The sequence below is a fragment of the Myotis davidii genome, unplaced genomic scaffold (assembly GCF_000327345.1).
Source record: "Myotis davidii unplaced genomic scaffold, ASM32734v1 scaffold110, whole genome shotgun sequence".
NCBI lineage: Eukaryota > Metazoa > Chordata > Mammalia > Chiroptera > Vespertilionidae > Myotis > Myotis davidii.
In genome coordinates, this window is record NW_006283436.1 from 2139057 (window position 1) to 2151046 (window position 11990).

The 11990-nt window shown below is 37.2% G+C and overlaps 1 protein-coding gene across 7 annotated transcripts in view; it reads left to right on the forward strand.

Moving 5' to 3' along the window:
* Positions 1 to 11990, forward strand: part of EPC2 (enhancer of polycomb homolog 2) — a 120099-nt gene that overhangs the window by 90897 nt on the left and 17212 nt on the right. For 6 of the 7 annotated variants that reach the window (XM_006753593.2, XM_006753594.2, XM_006753596.2 and 3 more), the window contains exons 5-9: positions 2529 to 2677; positions 3465 to 3597; positions 5996 to 6187; positions 10335 to 10424; positions 11560 to 11705. In XM_006753593.2, coding sequence (XP_006753656.1) covers positions 2529 to 2677; positions 3465 to 3597; positions 5996 to 6187; positions 10335 to 10424; positions 11560 to 11705 — 710 coding nt within the window. The remainder of the gene's footprint in view (positions 1 to 2528; positions 2678 to 3464; positions 3598 to 5995; positions 6188 to 10334; positions 10425 to 11559; positions 11706 to 11990) is intronic. The other variant, XM_006753595.2, reaches the window with a different exon arrangement.

An 11990-nucleotide genomic window follows, 5' to 3' on the forward strand; every position in this document is an offset into this window, starting at 1 on the left:
AATCTTCATGCCATTGTTTTTCTATTTCATTTGACATCTTTTAAAATATTGCTATTGTTTAAAATATATTTCACTGATTCTCTACAGAGAGGAAGGGAGAGAGACAGAGAACCAGAAACATCGATGAGAGAGAAACATCAATCAGCCGCCTCCTGCACATCTCCCACTGGAGATGTGCCCGCAACCCAGGCACATGCCCCTGCCCAGAATCGAACCCGGGACCCTTCAGTCCGCAGGCCGACGCTCTATCCATTGAGCCAAACCGTTTTTGGCTACCATGTTTCTCTTTTATTAGATAGGATAGGATTGCATTATTTCCATACAAACAGCTGTAAGCCTACTTTTGCCTCACCCTATATACACAGAGAAAAAGATAAAGCAAATATAAAATATTAACATTTTGGAAATCTGGTTGAAGATATATGAGAATTCCTTTTTTTTTCCTATCTCTATTTCTGGAGAGAATTTTTCAAATTAAATCTTCATTGTTGAAAGTGTTATATATGTCCCTCCTTATCCCCCAGTGACCCCTTCTAGCCTGCCCCCACCACTCACCCCAGGCCTTTACTACCCTATTGTCTGTTATATAAGAATTATTTATGCTATGTAATTTTTTTTGTAAATCAAATTATTTCTCCGCCCCCCCCCCAATTTTTTTTTTTTTTAATTTGGGGAAAGGAAAAATTAGGAAAGGTAGTTATTTGGGCCTACAGAGAGCAGGAAGTAAATGAGTAAGACAGGGCAGAAGCACATAATTCAAGAGGAACCTAGTGAAGAGGGAGCAATCTTGAAAGGGTCTCGTGGTGCTCTTTTGGATATTGTTCAGCTGGCTTGTAGCCTTGTATTATTATTTATTACTAGAGGCTCAGTGCATAAAATTTGTGCATGGGTGTAGTCCCTAGGCCCGGCTGGTGATGGAAGCATGAGTATCTGGCATGGAAGGGCAGGTAACAGCTGACCTCTGGGCCCTGGGCAGCACCTGCGGCCCCACCCCCTGCTGCCTCTGCCTGTTGCCATCTGTGGGGTGATCAGCAGGGCATTTGGGCCCCGCTTGCACCGCCTTGGCCTGGCGCTGCCTCCTCCACCATCCCGCCACGGTCCCGCTCTCGTTGGGGCCCATAGGGGCCAGCAGCACCTCCACTGCTGCCCACCGCCAATGCTGTGTCGCCGATGCCTGTCATGTTCTGCGCCGCCTCCCCTGGTGGTCAGCGCACGTCATAGCAAGCGGCTGAACTCCCGGCCAAGGGGACAATTTTCATATTAGACTTTTATTATATAGGATTAGAATCTATTTATCTCTCATTCTTATAAGACTTTAAGCTTTCTGCGGATAGGGGACATGTGCAGTATCCTGCACAGAGTGGACACTTTAATATTTGCTGTTGATAATGTTAATTATTTTTTAATTAGAGGGCATTATTGCTGCCTGTTTAACCCCTCTTTCCTCGAAAAATTGCTTAAAATCATACGTTAGATTTTGCCTTTTGTCATACACATAGTATTGAAGGGCAAAAAGATTTTCCTCTTGATGAGATAAAGGGATGACTTATTAACATCGTATTTCTTAATGTTTGATATGTGGTACCTTAATGGGACTTAGTTTAGGTTATGTTTTATATGTGCTGATAAACTTTAAAATACAAGAAACTATGCATAAAAGAAAAAGAGAATAAAACTTTGAATCTTTCTCAAGTTTTATTTTCTCTTCTGTAATCCTCCAGCATGAAATTTGGCTTTCTTCAGGTTCTTTTTAATAATCATACTGCATTATTATTAAGTCAAGGATGGAAACAGTAACTTTTATATACAAAGAGGTGCTGCTAATTATAGCTGAGCCTTCTCTGGTTATTAAACACAACTGTCACTCTAAGTTTGTTCAAATTGTTTCTACACTTCATAGTAAGAACTTAGTACTCTGAAACTCATAGCTATTACTAAATCTCTCTTCTACTGTGCAATGAGGTGCCATTACAATGAATCATGGTAATCTCATTCCTTGAGAAACATTATATTCCACTTTTAGTTTTACATCTGAGTTCCTGAAGTGAAGCTTTGCTTGTCGTTGTGCATGTTTACATTGTAGTATATTGAACTTTTCAGCCCCCAATTACAGAGCTGGATGGATGGATAGAGACCCATTTTGACTATTTTTAGGTAACCTTGACCTGAAGGAACTGTTCTCTCTGTCATTGGAAAACACCTTGCTACAATTTAAATGGACTGCATTTTCTAATACACTAGGTTTTGTTTCAGGCAGATTTTTAAAATTTGGTTACATTGGAATTAGCCCTTCTATGCCATTCCATCTTTTCAACAGCTGGTAACACTTTTTTCTGAATATTAATTGAGATATTTGTTTAAACTTACATTTTCAGAGCTAGATAGGTTTTTTATGTGGTTGTTGGATGACTTTTTAACTTTTACATTTAACATTTTGACTTTATAGAATGGATTTGTTGGATGAAACTAGAAATGTGGATAACTGGATTAATTGTTTATTCTTTTTAAATTGTCTTTATTTTCAATAGAATCGTAAGAATGATGAAGCCTCTTATGAAAAGATGTTGAAACTGAGACGAGAGTTTAGTAGAGCCATAACAATTTTGGAAATGATTAAGAGAAGAGAGAAAACAAAACGAGAATTATTGCACTTAACCTTAGAAGTTGTGGAAAAAAGGTAACATTGCTAAAATTACATCCTAGTGGCAGCTTTAACCAACTTATGTGCAATATAACCAAATGAGAGAGAGCGCGAGAGATTTTGTTGTTGTTAAATTTAAGATAGTTGAAATTGATACTCTACCAAAATCTTTTTTTTTTTCTTTTTGAAGAATTGTGGTTGCTACTTGTTTTTAAACAGATTGTTAAAATTTTGGAGTACAAATTTTGGGGTATTTTTGTGTATAGTATAGATCCTCTAATACACCTGATTTTTTGTTCTTGTTTTTGCAGAATCATTGAAATGTATTTACAAAAGAACCTAGAGATCATTTTGTCTAATTCTCTGTATTAAAGTTTCTATTAAACAAAATTTGAGGGAAATTAATGTTTTATTTATTGTATTTTTGATTAAATAGAAATATTTTTTGTTTTAATGCATTTTGAAAATGTATTCTCTAATTTATTAGTCATTTTCCTGCGTAATTATACTATCCCTAAACCTAACAGAATTTTATGTATTTTCTGAAGTTGTCATTTCCCAGTGCTTCGAAATATAAAATATACAAGAAATTCGTCTTATGTATACATAAGAGATTTTTTGTTTTGGGGTTGTTGCTGTTTTGTTGTTCATTTGTTTTAGTTACTAAATCCCAATTATGAGCTTCTTTATTCATGCAAATTTTAAGAATCTTGATTAATTGTTGGCTCTGTTTGATTAGTTGTGTTCCAATTAATTGAGGTATCATTGGTTTTTCTTCATTTTTAAAATGTGCAACTTTTTTATATTTTGTTACCTTTTCAAGATATCATTTGGGAGACTATGGTGGTGAAATCCTTAATGAAGTGAAAATCAATAGATCAGAAAAAGAGTTATATGCCACTCCAGCAACTCTTCATAATGGAAACCATCACAAAGTCCAAGAATGTAAAACTAAGGTGAATATCCTCTGGAGAGAAGCATGTATGGTAATATGATTTCACAGTTAGTGGTTTCTGCAGTCATCTTATTATAGTTTGGTTAAAGAGAGTAATTAACATGTATTTAGTTCTTACTATTTGCCAACACTTTGCTGGGAATTTTACATACATATGGCTTATTAATTCTTATAACAAGCCTTTGAGATAGATTTTACTTCTGTGTGACTTCCAGATCAAATAGATAATGAGTGGCAGATTCAAGATTTGAATCTAGATCTTAAACCAAGGACGATGTGCTTTCTACTGTGCAAGCTGCTTCTGTAGAGAATAAGGTTAAAGTTTAGTTATTACCTTTAGCCTTAGCAAATCCTGCATCAAACTTACTGGCAGGCATCAAAATCTAAAACTAAAGCATTCTTTATTGAGACTATTGAAAGTTATTCTTGTTGTCATCATCTTTGCCAGAACCAGCAATTATCAGTTGCTATCTATACTTCATGATTTGAAAATGTCCTCTAACTTCTAGACTATAATTTTTTCCTAGTAATCACAGTTTCTTAGACTAAAGAATTATATTTATTCATTATTCTCTTGGCACATTGATTAAAATATTCAATTATATTTATTCAGTATTCACTTGGTACATTAAGTATTCAATAGATAATAGAAAAATTAGTCAGATCTTTAATTTTAGGAGCATAGATTTAAATAAGGAACAGGTATTAACTGAAGCATTAGATGTTAAAGCTTTACTGTGTAGCAAGATTTAAAAGCGACAGGGTATTTGTGGAAAATTCATCTTTTAAAAAATGTACACAATCATTTTTCATGGGTTCATTCTTAAAGGTCAAGGAAGAATGTGGAGCAGGAAAACTCAACTTCTTTACTCCTTCTTTACTCAACTCATGTCGGTTCAAACACCAAAGTTCTTTCTTATTAATCACAGGCATCTAGCCCACTTACCTGATACCCCTAAAATCACATTTGCCTCTATAACCAGCCAAAATGTTATCAATGCAAGAAAAGGCATTTTCTAAGTTATTTTTTAAATCCATTTTATATAGATCAATGCTTTTCCTAGGTATGTAATTGGCAGGCATAAAATCTGAAAATCTCAGCCCCAAATAGCTGACAGAATTAGTCTTTATTATATATTGATTCTTACTAAGAATAAACACTCAGCCTATTTAAATCCTACTTTTAAATATATGTTTGCATCCATAGTTGTTCTACAATATAACAAAGTTAACTGTATTTACTTTGTCACACATCCCACCTTAAAATATAGGTAGTTTCTAAGAAGTTGGATTTTCTTTTTGGTAGTGTAACTGTACCCATTGTATGAAACAATTTATATCTCACTAAATAATTTGGCATTTAAACAACATTTTCATTGTGTGTACCATTTTGACCCTAAAGTAGTTTTAACAAAAATCTGGGCTACATGGGGAAATGTATAACTTCCTAAATATTTTACACTTTTCATATTGCTTGTACTTTGGTTCTCAGAACAGTCCTTTTCAAACTTCTTTTTTTAAAATATATTTTATTAATTTTTTTTTACAGAGAGGAAGGGAGAGGGATAGAGTTAGAAACATCGATCAGCTGCCTCCTGCACACCCCCTACTGGGGATATGCCCACAACCAAGGTACATGCCCCTGACCGGAATTGAACCTGGGACCCCTCAGTCCCCAGGCTGACGCTCTATCTACTGAGCCAAATTGGTCAGGGCCCTTTTTAAACTTTTTTAAGTGATAGGTCCCTTTTATTAAAAAGAGTGCCAGTATGTTAAAACAGAAACAGCTGCTCTGTTGAGGAGAGGTCGGGGCTGGAAACCCACCCCATCAGCCTGCCTTTTGCCATATGGCCTCTGAAGTACCAACAGAACTCTGTGCAATTTGAGAATGGTTTGATTATTGTTCAGTTGAGGCAGTAATTATAAATTCTAAAATGTGACTTTTTTTCTAGGTAATAAGCTATTTCCCCTAAAAAAAAATTTGAGTTTTTTAAAGTTGGAAATAAGTAGAAATAAGTTAATGAATTCATAATCAAGTTTTAAAGTAAAAATAGTAATTAATTTTTATCATTAGTACAGTGATAAAACTAAAATTAAATGTAAATACTTTGTAAATGCTGGATTGCAGTAGAGCAATTTTTTTAAATCACTAACATCTTAGTTTAAGTATTAATAACAACAAATAAAGCAAATTTAAGTACCATAATTATTTTTATCATAACTTATAGACAGTAAGAAATTTTTAAATTTATGATTACATAATTTTTGCATAATAAAAGCAGTAAATAAAATCACCTCTGGGGTAAAAAATGTATGTTTTTCAAAGAGCAGTATAGTTTTCATGATTTCTAAAATGATTTTCATTTCTTCCTTTGGGGGGAAAATCGTCATGTTAACAGCACCCTCATCATTTGTCTTTGAAAGAAGAGGCTTCTGATGTGGTTCGTCAAAAGAAGAAGTACCCAAAGAAGCCTAAAGCAGAGGCTTTGATAACATCTCAGCAGCCCACTCCTGAGACTTTGCCTGTGATCAATAAGAGTGACATTAAGCAATATGACTTTCACAGCTCAGATGAAGATGAATTTCCACAGGTGCTTGTTTTAAAACTATTTTAAAAACATTTCCTTTTAGTCTTTTATATTGCTATATTTTAAAACATAATTGACATCTTAGAGTTTTGATTCTTGCTCTCTTCACCTAATGGTATAGCATAAATATTTTCCACATTATTTATATAGCCATCGAAATGGTTTTTATTTTTTGTTATTTTCCATCGGTAGGATAAAATTTATTATGGAGAACTTGGGTGGTTTTCCATTTTCCATTTTAAAAAAATGAGCATATCTATCTTTTCTCTCTATTTAAAATAGATTATTAGAAATGAAATTACTGAACCAAAGATTATTAATATTTTGAGACATTTAATACATAGTCCTATCTAATAAAGCGGGAATATGCTAATTGACCATCATGCCATCACAAAGATGGTGGCATTCACAGCCAATAAGGAGGGAATATGCTAATTGACTGTCCAGCCCTCAGATGGTGGCACCCACAGCCAATAAGGAGGGAATATGCTAATTGACTCCCACTCCCTCAAAGATGGCGGCATCCACACTACAAGATGGCTGGCAGTTGTGGGCGATCAGGCTTGCAGGGGAGGGCAATTGGGGGCAACTGGGACGGCAGGGGAGGGCAGTTGGGGGCGACCGGGACGGCAGGGGAGCAGTTAGGCGTCGATCAGGCTGGCAGGGGAGTGATTAGGGGGTGATCAGGCTGGCGGGCAGAAGCAGTTAGGGGCAATCAGGCAGTCAGGCAGGCAGGCGAGTGGTTGGGAGCCAGCAGTCCCATATTGTGAGAGGGATGTCCGAGATTGGAGAGGGTTCAGGCTGGGCTGAGGGACACCACCACCACCCCAGTGCATGAATTTTGTGCACTGAGCCTCTAGTTATAAATATTCACCAACAGTAATTCCCTTTTTACCAGCATTAAGGTTTACAGTTTTTAATGTTCATTTTGCTAATTTGTTTAGCAGTAACTATTTGATTATAAAGATGATTTAGAAGAACTGATTCAAGTTTTAACTTGTAAAGGTAATTCTCTGGTTATACTGCAACAGTTTTATAGAAAAAAATTTTGCAATTAAAATCTCAATTTTACTTTCATAAGTGCTATTTTTAAAATAAGACTTTGCCCTGGCCAGTTTTGATCAATGGTTAGAGCATCGACCCTTAGACCAAAGGGTTGTAGGTTCCATTTCCAGTCAAGAGCACATACCTTGGTTGCAGGTTCCCCAGCCCTGGTAGCAACCAATCAATGTTTCCTGCTCTCTCTCTCCCCCTCTTCCCTCCGTTTCATCTTTCTCTTCTCTCTCCCTTCTACTCTCTAAAGCATTTTAATATTTTTTATTGATTTCATAGAGCAAGAAAGAGAGAGAGATTGAAACATCAATGATGAGAATCATTGATCGGCTGCCTCCAAGCCCATATCCCAGGCATGTGCCCTTCATGGGACTCGAACCAGGGACCCTTCAATCCCCAGGCCGACACTCTATCCACTGAGGCAAACCAGCCAGGGCCCCCTTCCACTCTCTAGAAATCAATGGAAAAAATATCCTCAGGTGAGGATTTAAAAAAAGACCTTTCTTTTATATAGTAAAAGTTAAATTTTTAAAAAATTGTTTAGCACCTGGTCTAGCAATATCCTCTTTCTTTTTCTTTTCTATATGGTATGGACAACCTAAAGAGAATACAGTAACAAACAAGCTTTCTCATATTTTAACATTGTAACTTATTTGCTTTAAAAGAAATTTAAATACAAAACAAATAAAAAAACACCGTCACAGATATATTTGGAAGCAAGACTGTTTATAAAACCCTTTATTGTAACTATTTAAGAATTTAGAGTTTATATAAAACTAGAGGCCGGGTGCAAGAAATGTGTGCATGGGTAGGATCCCTAGGCCTGGCCGGCAATCAGGGCCCATCTGTGGGGTGACTGGTGGGGCGATGGATGGCCCCCGCTGGCACCTGCCTTGGCCAGCCTGGTGCTGCCCACTCGCTGGCCCCATCCCCCGCTGTCACAGCTGGTCACCTCCCTCTGCGAGGTAATCAGGGGGGCCCCCTGGCACCCGCCTTGGCTAGCCTGGCACCACCTGCTCACCGCCCCCTGCCGCTCTGCCAGTTGCCTCCCTCTGCAGGGCAACTGGTGAGGCAACCGCGGGGTCCCCATTGGTACCTGCCTTGGCTGGCCTGGGGCCTGCGGGCTGGGGGCGGCTCCTGCATTGAGTGTCTGCCCCCTGGTGGTCAGTGCATGTCATAGTGACCGGTTGTTCTGCCTGTCATTCTGCTGTTTGGTCAATTTCGTATTAGTCTTTTACTATATAAGGTATTTACTTTGGCTAGATAATATTTTTTACTCTTTTGTCACTGATTTAGTTTTTTACCCTAGATGATATATTAGCATTATACATATTGTAACCAGTGCACTAAGATGTGTTTAATTTAGTATACTCTTGAAAAGCACTTAATGAAATAATTTATTACTTTTGTCAGAGGATTATCCAGTTAGACTTAGGCAGGGCTTTGAATAGCCATGAAACATTAATTAAATGACCATTTTGAAAGAATGAGGGAAGTAATGTCTTAACAAATAGTAAGTTTCCAGATAGAAAATGTAGGGAAGGGCTGTAGGTAGAGAAAACAGCATATTAGAGAGCACTGTTTTCAATTTGGCATTGCTGGAGCATAAAACACAAAAGGGAAGAAAGAATGAACAGAATGGTGCCTGGAGTGCTACCCAGATAGCAAATGGTCTCTGTCTATCTTATACATATTGGGAAATTATTGAAGAATTTTAAATCAGAATATGACAGATATAGATATATATTGGCCTTATACTGATGGTACTTGTGAGAACCTATAATGTTTTGCTATACAGTCCCTTTAAGAATGATACTATGGGCCCTGGCTGGCTTGGCTCGGTGGATAGAGCGTTGGCCTGTGGACTGAGGGGTACCAGGTTCGATTCTGGTCAAGGGCACATGCCTGGGTTGTGGGCTTGATCCCCAGTGGGGGACGTGCAGGAGGCACCCGATCAATGATTCTCTCTTATCATTGATATTTCTATCTCTCCTTCTCCCTTCCTCTCAATCAATCAATAAATAGAATGATACTATGGGATACTATGACCTATAGAAACTTTTCCCTTGTTGCTAGCATCAGTCTGTTCATCCTGATAATAGGGCACACTTAACACACTAGTCATATATTCCTCAAACATTAAGGTATCTTCATATCTGTTCAGATTCTCATGTTTATTCACATAGTCCGCAGCTCCCATAACCACATGAAAATTGTATTTTGAAACTTTGAGGTTCCTCTGAGTCCTTGTACAAGGTCTTTTGACAACCCTCAAACATTTTTATAATGGTATCCCCATATTGCTAAAGTAAGTATTTACCTACAGTTGGACATCATTCAGTGAGGCAACTATTTAGAATGTAGCTCTTACAAAATCAGGATTTTATTGGTAAAAAAAAAAAAATCAATAAAGTAATCATGCTTTTTCTTTGTCCAATACACAAGGAAAAAAGGAAGACTTAAGAGAACAAACATTTTAACCAGACTTATCCACTGGTTCACAGCAGAGCAGAAATAAAACTCCTGTGTCGTCTTGATCGTGCTTCTGGTTTTTCTAAAGTGGCTATCCCTTCCTGTAGCTCAGACTAAATCCTGAAGTCCACACCTGGGGAATGATGGTTGGGAGGAAGGGGTGGTATGCTTTATGCAAAGAATTTCTAAGACTGTGATACTTTCTGTGTGCATGTTAGAAGATGTAGATGATTGGCAAAGGAAACAAAGTATAAAACTCACATTTGGGATTTCCTTTCAAGTTTCAGGTTTGGGGCTTTGTTCTGCAGGAAGAAGAATCTGCCCTAGCTTTCTATTTCTGTATCCTCCACAGGGCTGGTGGAGATGTATTGTAACCTCAAACAAATGCCTTTCTCCCCTGGATGACCCTGCTCAGTGGTAATTACCACAGTTTGGAAATAAATGTGGTGAAAACATTTTTCTTCTCAAAATAGGAAGAGAGGGATTTGTAAGGTTCAAAAATTTGCAAGTTAACATAGGAGTGATTTGTTGTTTATGATCAGATTCTAATTTTAGATCATTACAAAGATTTATCTATTGACTTTTGATAACTCCTAAGTAGAATGCCTCATTCCTCATTTTTCAGGTACCGTCCCCAGTATCAGAACCTGAAGAAGAAAATGATCCTGATGGTCCCTGTGCTTTCAGGAGGCGAGCAGGATGCCAGTATTATGCTGTAAGAACTTTATTTTTTGTGATGTGATGTTTTTGTGAACTGGAATTAACAGGTAACTCTTGTCAAGGTGACTTAGTCTTGATCCAGAAATTGGAAATCCTTCAGCATTTTTTATTTAATACCCTCTGTGCAGATACCAGTAAAAGATGCTTAAAGGTACTGAGTTCTTTCAAAGGATATCAGAATTCTTCACTTGGAAATTGATGACTCATATTTTAGAAATCTAGTCTCACTTTGGACTTTTAAGTGTAGCTATAGCTCAGCAGTTAACGAAAATTACTCAGTGTCATTGCTATAGTTAGGTAAACCCAGAATATCCAATTGACCTTTGATGACTGCCAAGTATGTATGCCCATTTTGTGCATACATATCCAGTAAGTATCAAACATAAAGGACCATTTTTAAACTTTCCTATGGCAGTATTTTATCTGGTAATTATATGTATAACTTTTTGACACGCTTAGAAATTACTCTGTGCTATTAAGTCATGTTTTGGTGTAGCATTATATCAAAGAATGGCCCTCACTCCCAAATGTTTGGGTTTTCAGATAAGGTGTAACTATATAGTTATGAGCATGCCTTTCATATATGGCTTGTGGACACCTTTTGTCATACAGCTTTTTCAGGGTGTGTGTGTTTAATGTAGAAGTGTAGGGAGTTGTTTACAAATTATACTAATTAGAGAAGAGGAAAATTATTAAAGGGGCAGAAGTGCTAAGACGCAAAAAAATAGAATAATAAAGGGGATGTGAAAGTAAACAAATGGACTATATGTTCTTAAAAGTAAAGAGGAAGTGTCAACTTGACCCATGCATGCTTAAAAAGTGTAATTTTGGGTCCAAAAAATTTCTTCTGGTTTATCTCAATAGAAAGCTTATTACTAACTTTACTATCTTTACTTCTTTACATAAATGTTAAAAGCCATGTTATTCTTTAAAGATATATTTCTTTTTAAAATACACCTTAAATGTGTTTATATTTATAAACTAAATTCAGTTTGAATTTTTAGGTTTCTGAATATCTAAATTTAATTGTTTTCTTAATGCTGTAGTTACTTTATTTTTATCATGATTTAGCTTTTTTTCATTTCAGATTTATTCCATGAGTTTTAATTTATTTTTTTCTTTCTTTGCAGCCTCGTTTGGACCAAGTTAACCATTCATTTGAAAATTCAGAATTGGCAGATCTGGATAAGTTGAGATATAGGCATTGCCTTACAACACTCACAGTCCCAAGAAGATGTATAGGATTTGCGAGGAGGCGAATTGGCAGAGGTGGAAGGTAAACTATTTGTTTTGACCTGGATTTAGTTTACAAGATAGACGGAAAGTTATAGGAAAACTGGAGGCCTGGTGCACAAAAATGTGTGCACTCAGGGGGGTCCCTCAGCCCTGCCTGTGCCCTCTCGCAGTCTGGGGCCCCTCAGGGGATGACCACGTGCTGGCTTAAGCCTGCTCCTGGGTCGCAGAGGGCAGGCCCAATCCCAGGTTCACCCCCTGGTCTGGCTCTGAGCAGGGCCAATTGCGGAGTTGGGGCGCCGCCCTCTGTCCTGCACAGCGCAGGGCG